The sequence below is a fragment of the Hyperoodon ampullatus genome, assembly GCF_949752795.1.
Source record: "Hyperoodon ampullatus genome assembly, chromosome: 1".
Lineage (NCBI taxonomy): Eukaryota > Metazoa > Chordata > Mammalia > Artiodactyla > Ziphiidae > Hyperoodon > Hyperoodon ampullatus.
In genome coordinates this window covers 119,728,145-119,737,357 of record NC_136914.1, presented here as the reverse complement: position 1 = coordinate 119,737,357, position 9,213 = coordinate 119,728,145, and the positions used below count along the sequence as shown (strand labels likewise).

The 9,213-nt window shown below is 45.7% G+C and overlaps 1 protein-coding gene across 1 annotated transcript in view; it reads left to right on the top strand.

The window, feature by feature from the left end:
* Positions 1-222: 222 nt before the first annotated feature.
* The window catches only part of SLC35F3 (solute carrier family 35 member F3), a gene marked incomplete at both ends in the record, with an annotated part of 294,306 nt that continues 285,315 nt past the window's right edge, over positions 223-9,213 (top strand). The window contains 2 exons of the mRNA XM_079698569.1: positions 223-275; positions 635-864. Of these exons, the coding sequence (XP_079554695.1) occupies positions 223-275; positions 635-864 (283 nt within the window). The remainder of the gene's footprint in view (positions 276-634; positions 865-9,213) is intronic.

Here is a 9,213-nt window from a genome sequence, read left to right as displayed (position 1 = left end):
GAGCGCCGCGGACCGGCTGGAGCCGGGCTGAGCCGCCGCACCGGCCTCCCGCCGCACACCGCGGGGGCGCTCGGGGACCGCGGCGCGGGCGCGCACGGGCGGCGCGGGGACCCTCGCCCGGCCTCGCGCCCACCTTCCCAGGGGCCTCGGCCGCGGGCAGCTCGGGCCCGCGGCCCCTCCGCCTCCAGTCTGGGAGCTCCCGGCCCCACTCTGCTATTGCCTATGGGGATCCGAGAGTTTCCCGGCGGCGCACCCGGGGGCAAAAGCATCGCCATGTGAGTAGCGCCCCGCGTGCGGGTGCGCGAGCGGGCGGCCGGGGGCCCTCGGCAGCCGGGACGCCGGGCGGTCTGGGGCTCGGGAGGGGGCGTCGCGCGGGCGGTGGAGCTGCTCGGGAAGTTTAAGGCATCCTCTCCCTCTCCACTCGCCCCAACCTGCTCTGCCCCGAAGCGCCCGGCGCCGGGCTCCGGAGACGGGACCCGACGCCCAGGCTGCGGAGGGAGCTGGGGTGCGGTGGGAGCGGGGAAGCGCCGGCCCTGCGGCCGCACCTGCCCCTAACGGGCCCACGCTGCGCCCTGCTCGCCCTCCGATCTCACCGCCCTTCTCTCCCTCCCCGCCCACCTGCCCGCGGCCTCAGTGGCATGAGGAGGTCACCGGACGTCAGCCCCAGGAGACTGTCCGACATCAGCCCCCAGCTCCGGCAGCTCAAGTACTTGGTGGTGGACGAGGCGATTAAGGAGGATCTGAAATGGTCGCGCTCGGTGGAGGACCTCACCAGCGGGCCCGTGGGGCTCACGTCCATCGAGGAGCGGATCCTGCGCATCACCGGCTACTACGGCTACCAGCCCTGGGCGGCGAGCTACAAAAGTAAGACCCCCTCGCCTCATTTCCCCGGTCCGCCGGCGCATCTCCCCCTGCGGCTGGCACGGCAGCCTCGGGGAGCGCGCGCAGCTCCGCGCCCAGCCGCTGCCCTGACCGCAGACACTGACCCGGGTTTGCACGTTTTAGGAAGAGGCCCGGAGACGGTACTCCGGGACCTTTGGGAATATCTGAATATCTGTCTCCTTCCCACAGACACCTCTCTGTCTTTATCCCCTTGCACTTGAGATGTCACAATAAGTAGACAGATTGGGAACTCAGTGTATCCTGCACTGTGTGGCTTCTCTGTGGATACGAACGTGTCAGTCGCCCCGGGTCGGGGCTCAGCTGGCTTGGTTAGAGACGATAGACTTAGCACGCCTGGATTTTAACTCTTCCTTGGGTCCTCTAGGCCCCGATGGTGGAGGACAATTCTCGGGGCCTTCATTTTAGATCTCATTCACTCCCTTTGCCCCAGGTCTTTAGCTGTGCTCAGTGTGGAGGTTCTATATGGATCATTCTAGCGATTGGCATTTGGTCCCTGAGAGATAAACGGTCGGTGCCAGGTGGAACAGCTGAAACTTTTCTTTGCCAGTGGGCCCCAGCGCATGGCTCTGGCAATGCTGTGATCAGTTATACAGACGTGACCTGTGTGACCAGGACTAATGTGGTGGACATTTCTTTCTCTCATTTTGAAGTTGGCTATAGCAAATTCCAGAACCTATAACTGTAAGCCACAAGTCGGTGGCCTCACCACTGCCTTTTGACAAGCAGAAAGAGAGCCGTTTATCACCTCAGTCAGTCAAAGAATTGAGTATTGCTTCATTCCATTTGTAATCAAGCCTAACAGCTTAATGATTTTGAGATATGGTTTTACCCTTCATGGCTTGAAATTGGAACATATTTTATTGGTCCTTAGGAACAAAAAATCAGGCTTTTGTAAATTAGTCATATTGAGTTCTAAATATACATCTCCCTTTAGATTTTTCATAAAACCCTGGATTCCAAGCCAAGGGTCAGTGGTATGCTAGCAATTAGCTGGTTACTTTTAAGTTATTTGCAGGAAGAAACATAAGATTTTAATGTTTTGTTTCATGCCCTTACTTGTTTTTAAAGGACGGTGGTGATTGCCTTTAACTCTGTATCAACCTTTAAAAGGTTATCTGCCTCTCTCCTCTAATCTGCTTCTGCTGCTAAAATTGTAGCTGATAAATTGGCTTTGGATCCCGGAAGGGAGACAAGGGACCATGTTTTCTTTTCAGCTGAGAAACATCAGGTCTAATAGGATAAAAGAATGAAAACCCATTGGAAACCATTTCTCTTATAGATAGGGGTAGGACACTCAGTTTCTATTTCCACTTTCTAAATTTCGTTTAGAAATGGTCTGTTTCTTATTTCCCTTCTCAGCTTTCTTAGTAAGAAATTAGAATTGTCTAAAGACAGTTGTACAAATTACAGCCTTCATAGAGTCATCTGTTTAGCCCCTGGAATCATAAGGTTTATCATTGTAATTCTAAATATTTGCAACTGGCCCCATGAGCTTTATAGAAATTTTCACCAAGGCTTGTGACTCTGCAGGGTTGGCGGGGAGCTGTCAGCAGTGATTGACTGTGTTTGGTACAAACACACTTTATAATTAAGGCAGGGGGAAGGCCATGTGGAAAATGAGTCCCTTGTACCACCAGTGGTATTCTTAAATACCCTCTCTCTGAGGCTTCATTGAAGGAATATAGAGCAGCAGACAAGGGTACAGTGGTCATTGTAATCAGAAGAAAATCAGCTCACGCCCCCCTCTATTCCTGTGAAGATTCTTCTTTATTCCAAGAGATTTCCTTTCTACTAAGATGCTTTGGGTGACACCTGACATTTTGATGAATGAATTGGATTTTAAGTTTAAATTTAGAGAAGCTTATGTTTTATTAATGTAGCCAAAGATGTTTTAGGGTAGTACTTTGGCTGTTTGCTATTTCCACCCAAGTAGAAAAAAATAATAAAGAGGCTTATCTATCTGTTGGTATCAGTGAGTTATTTTGTTTGTCGGTTAATAATCACACTCAGCTAACTGGGAGAGATGATGATTGTGAAATAAATATTCTTCTCAGGGTCTCCAGAGTAAGTTATGGGCTGTTCCAAGCCTCATCCTTGACATTGTTGTGTCACCTTTGAGTCATCTTTCAAAGTGGCTTCTCTGTGTCCCCTCTGAGGGAGTTGACAGAGTGTCTGGACTAGTTGAGAGTGTAAGTTAGCTGCCTTTGTAGCAGCAGAAATTCTTTGAATGACCAAGTACTCACTGTTATCCTCTTAATTTTTAGACTTTGTTTGGGGTGGTGAAGATAAATGAGGTAATTGCAAACAGTGCAGAAATGATCTTTATTTGGGATTCTCAGCCCAATCAGTGAGTTGAACAGATTTTACTCTCGACAAGTGACTTCTTGTGAGGACTTGTTTAAAAAAACCCTAAAGACCCCTGGGTCTGAGAGGGTCAGTTTGTATGTAACATTCAACTGAGAATTAAGCTGTTGGTACAAACAAGCAGGTGGGAGGGTTGAATTCCTCTTCTCAGTAGCCACAGTCCTCCGATTCCACATTGCCTGTTTTTGAACCAAACCCCTGGGCAGTTTTCCTGCAGATTCCTTGGCTTCCTAGCTGCGAGTGTACCCAGAGCCCAGAAGGCACGTGGTCCACAGTAGTTGCTCAGTTAATATTGGGTTTTTAAAAAATATATATTAAAAAATTTTTTTATTGTGGTAAAAATCACATAACATAAAACATATTACTTTAACCATATTTAACTGTATGGTTCAGTGGCACTAAGTACCTTCACATTGTTGTGCAACTCTCACCATCATTCATCTCCCAAACTTTTCACCTTCCTAAACTGAAACTCTGTTCCCATTAACGCTAACTCCCTATTTCCCCTCCCCACCTCCACCCCCGGCCCCTGGCATCTACCAGTGTACCTTCCGAGTCTATGAATTTGACCGTTCTAGGTATCTCGTATAAGTGGAATCAAACAGTATTTGTCTGCACCTGATGTATATTGGAATTCATTTTTAAAGTTAACTTTAATATATGTCCTGCAAACAGATTGTACCTTCTTTTTTTTCCCCCCTGTGCTATAAGTTGGCCCTCATCAGCCATCTACTTCATACATAGTAGTGTACATACGTCAATCCCGATCTCCCAATCCATCCTGCCTGCCCCTACCCCCTTGGTGTCCATACGTTTCTCTTCTACGTCTGTCTCTATTTCTGCTTTGCAAATAGGTTCATCTGTACCATTTTTCTAAATTCCACATATATGCATTAATATATGATATTTGTTTTCCTCTTTCTGACTTACTGCGCTCTGTATGAGAGTCTCTAGGTCTATCCACGTCTCTGCAAATAGTGAAGCTTCGTTCCTTTTTATGGCTGAGTAATATTCCATTGTATATAAGTACCACATATTCTTTATCCATTCCTCTATTGATGGACATTTAGATTGCTTCCATGTCCTGGCTAGTTGCTCAGTTAATAGTTGTTGAATGAGTGAATGGATGTGGCCTGAAACATCGATCTCTGGAAGAGAGAACCTTTGAATGTACCTTCATAGTGATCTGTATTATTTAATTCTCTTTTTTGGCCGCTCTGCACGTCTTGCAGGATATTAGTTTCCCGACCAGGGATTGAACCCGGGCCCTCAGCAGTGAAAGCATGGAGTCCTAACCACTGGACCACCAGGGAATTCCCTATTACTTAATTCTTTATGCAGACTTATGTTAGGTTGGAATTGCTTTGCCCTTTCCTTACTCTTCCATGGTAAGTGTCATCCTTGGCTTTCTGAACCATAGACTACACCAGAATCCATTTTTTTTTGAATTGCCTTTAGTTTATTTAAATATAATGAATTACGTTGACTGATTTTCTAATATTAAATAATCTTGCATGCCTACAGCAAACCCTCATGATGTTTTTGTGGTTTTTTTTTTTAAATTGAAGTATAGTTGATTTACAATGATGTGTTAGTTTCTGGTGTATAGTAAAGTGATTCAGTTATACATATATCCTTTTTCATATTCTTTTCCATTATGGTTTATTACAGGATATTGAATAGAGTTCCCTGTGCTATACAGTAGGACCTTGTTGTTTATCCATCTTATGTGTAATAGTTTGCATCTGCTCATTCCAAACTCCCAATCCAATCCAACCCTCCCCACCTCCCCTTCCTCCTTGGCAACCACAATAGACCAGAATTCTCCATGGCAAGCTTTGAGTTAGCCCAGGGTTTCTCACCTTCAGCACTACTGACACTTTGTACTGAATAATCCTTTATTATGGGGGGAGGGGATCCTGAGCACGGGAGGGTGTTTAGCAGCGTCCCTGGCCTCTAGTTCACACCCCCCAAGTTGTGACAACCAAAAGGGTTTCCAAGCAATGCCAGATGTCCCGTAGGAGTGATGAGAAGCCCTCATTTAGCCTCACCCCAAATTTCTGCTGCAAGTGAACTGTCCTCCGTGGAGCAGTGGTGCTAACCGAGCAGGCCTGCCTTCTGAATTCCGGGCCTTCTCTTCTCTTCCTTCTTCCTGAACCACTTCTTGGGTTTCCAGGAGGGGCCAGGCTAGAATAAACAGCTTTCTGAAAGAGCCCGGTTGCTTCTGCAGCTAACGTGATTCCACACCCACTCACCATAAATTGATGAGAAAGTGCTTCAGAACTCAGAACAGTTTGGAAAGCTTTTCTAGTGATTTCCTTTCCCCTCCCACCTGTGCCCCAGCAGAAGAGAAATGACTGGCTGGAACCTCTTCTGCCTCCCCCTTCCTTTCTTATTCCTCTGGGATAGATCTCAGTTGGGGAGGAGATGGCTGTGGAGAGGAAGAGGAGGGGCTGAGAGCAGGACTGAGCCACCCCGATAGTGGACAGCGAGGCCCAGGTGCCGGATGCAGTGGGGGACTGGCAGCATTTGGGCACAGGGATGCTTGAAGTAGTGGGTCTTGGAGGTCCCAGACACAGGTTCTTATGCAGGATGAAAGAACATCTATATATGCTCCTTTATTTCATTTATTCATTTAGCAAAGTTTTTGAGAGCATTTATGATGCCCATGGCTGAGGTGTGCCCTTGTCGAGAAACAGAAATCCACAGGCACATTGTTCACAGTTGGCAGGGATGCGTTACTTAGCAAAAGGTTTCCCTAAAGGATGTTTTCAAACAGTGAGCTCACAAACTTTTCTAGTAAAGAAACTTTCTAGGAATAGCTTTTGGAGCTATACACTTGACTATACTATACACTTCTGAGGGGGCTTATTATACTTCATGGTGCTGGTATGTGCAAATACAAATGATTTTTTTTTAAAATGCTGATGGGTTTAGTTTTTAAGTCACTTTTAGAGAGTAGACGGTAAGCTAATTCCAAATGGCCACCCCATCTCCAGCCTATCCCACCCAGCCTGCCATTGGCAACTTGAATCAAGGTTAAGAGCCTGCGGATTACTGAGCAAAACCCAGTTTATGTCGGGGGAGGTTTCGTAGTTCAAGCTGAGAAAACGGGAGGGCGTTGAATAGCTCACCTAGTGACAAGGAAATCGCATGTTTCAGGATCCTCCAGGTTTCAGATGTTAGGAAGGGTTTGTGTGAGGTGACGGGGGGAGGTTTTTGGAGAAGGACAATCTTTCTACTTCTGTGTGCCCTTTGAGACCAGACCGTGAGTAGAGGTTGCTTACGTCGTGGTTTCCAGTGATAACCGGAACAGTGGCTCATAGTATAATTGAATTCATGGTGAGCAACTTCTGTTTGATCCTCCCAAGATAGTAAAGGTCAGGTCAGCAATTCAAAAATGACCCACTTGGAAGAGCTGTATAATTTGGTTGTAAAAGTTTATTCTAGAATGGAATTCTTTTTCATAATCTTTTGCATTATGGTTTATTACAGGATATTGAATATAGTTCCCTGATACTGAATATAGTTTATTACAGAATATTGAATATAGTTTATTATAGAATATTGAATATAGTTTATTATAGAATATTGAATATAGTTTCTGTTACAGTTTATTATAGGATATTGAATATAGTAGAACCTTGTTGTTTATCCATCCTGTATATAATAGTTTGCATCTTCTAACCCCAACCTCCCACTCCATCCCTCTCCCTCTCCCTCTCCCCCTTGGCAACCACAAGTCTGTTCTCTATTTCTGTGAATCTGTTTCTGTTTCGTAGATAAGTTCATTTGTGTCATATTTTAGGTTCCATGTGTAAGTGATATCACATGGTATTTGTCTCTTTCTGTCTGACTTACTCCACTTAGTATGATAATCTCTAGGTCCATCCATGTTGCTGCAAATGGCATTATAGATTGAAAAGATTTTAAAAGGAAAGAAGTTGGAGGGGGGCGGGGCTAGGGTGGGGAGGGCATAGGGCATACCATTTTCTAATGTCTCAGAGAATCAATTTTATTCCTGAATATGAATCCGTGCTAACAGTTTAGTAAATAGCTTTCTGAGATTTGAGAAGATTAAAAGGCAGAACTCTTCTTTTTTTTTTTAGAGTTTATTAATTAATTAATTTATTTTTGCTGTGTTGCGTCTTCATTTCTGTGCGAGGGCTTTCTCTAGTTGCGGCGAGCGGGGGCCACTCTTCATCGCAGTGCGCGGGCCTCTCACTATCGTGGCCTCTCTTGTTGCGGAGCACAGGCTCCAGACACGCAGGCTCAGCAGTTGTGGCTCACGGGCCTAGTTGCTCCGCGGCATGTGGGATCCTCCCAGACCAGGGCTCAAACCCGTGTCCCCTGCATTAGCAGGCAGACTCTCAACCACTGTGCCACCAGGGAAGCCCAGAACTCTTCTTTTTGAAGAGAACACATTTCTCCCCAGTACACTCAGATCATTAACCGGGAGTTATAAACCCTTTGCAAATGGTCCAGATTCTCACTTTCAGGAAAAGCCTAGTCTTCCTGGCTTTGGAAGAGGCTTGGGCAAGGAGATTTCTCACCGTTCTTCACAAGTCTATCCTGAGTCTCTACAAAGTGCCTAGTCTGAAATAAAACACTCCAGTGTTGAGTGTTTTTCCTTTCCTTAAGCAGCTGGAAAAAATCAGGTGAGTTGCATTAAAAAATGAATCCACATGTGTATGAGCCATTGAACTCTGTTAAGTGTTTCACTGAGGGTTGATAAGGATGCTGACTGAATTGTAGCCCCTCATGAAGGAGGGGACCACTGCAGTTTTTTCTGTGTTGTTGGGAGAAGCAGAGGGAATAGAATCCACACAGGGAGCTCTCTTCACATCCCAGCAGTGTCTCTGCTGGCAAGTTACTCACTTCTGTGAGCCTCTGTTTTCTCATCTACAAAATGGGGGCGAATATAACTGCTTCTCAGGATGGTCATGAGGATGAAATGAAATAATGAATATCTAGCATCTAGCCCTTTGCCTGGCATCCATAAATGCGCCTTTATTTTCATTTATTCACTTCGCAAACTTTTTGAGCATGTACCAGGTGCCAGAATATAGAGATAAGTGATGGGAGACAAGACTTCTTTTTTTTTCTTTATTAAGTAGGAAATGTGGAGTAATCTGTTATTAATAAATTTCAGTATTTATAAGACATTCTAAAAAAGAAAAGCCAGAATAGAAAGACAAGAAGATTCTTAAAAATTTCTTAGCCTACTTTTTAATACGGTTGAATCTGCAGGAAAACACAGAAGAAATTAATAATAAACTTCAGTCTGACATAGTTTCTAATTCTATGCAAAAATGAGAAAAGTCTAAAATACCATTTGATACTGTGCATGAATTACTACAAGACAGTGTACAAATTATTTGTATTGGGGAATGGGTTCTTGTCTTCAAATCTTACAGACTGGAGGGAGAGGAAAGTGAAATAATAGGGTGTGATCAAGGTTGGCTCTGGAGTGGTGAGTTTCAGGTCAGAAGCTGGAGGAGTAACAAACCACAGGAAGTGGGTGGAGGGGAGGTTTGCATTTCAGGCAAAGGGACAGTATACGCACAGCAATGTGCATGAGCTGTTACTTGAAGGTCATCCAGCTTGACTGGAACATAGGGTCACAGAAATGTACAAGTTGGACTGTGAGTGGAAACTGACATTATGCTCTGGTCATTTGATGTGTGTCATCAGGAGGGCCATTAATGCACAAATGCCACCTTACTCATCCAAGGCCCAATCTGAGCATCACTTCTCCCAGGGAGCCTCCCTGACCATGTTGGATCTGGTGAGGTGTCCTTGCTTGGGCTCCCATGGTGCTGTCACTTCCCATACATATTGTCATGGCTAGTTTTAATCGTGTGGCTGAAACCTACAGATGGAAGCTGTGCGAGGGCAGGGCTCTTTACCATGTCGCCAGCCCCTCAGTGTGGTTCTTGGAATGTA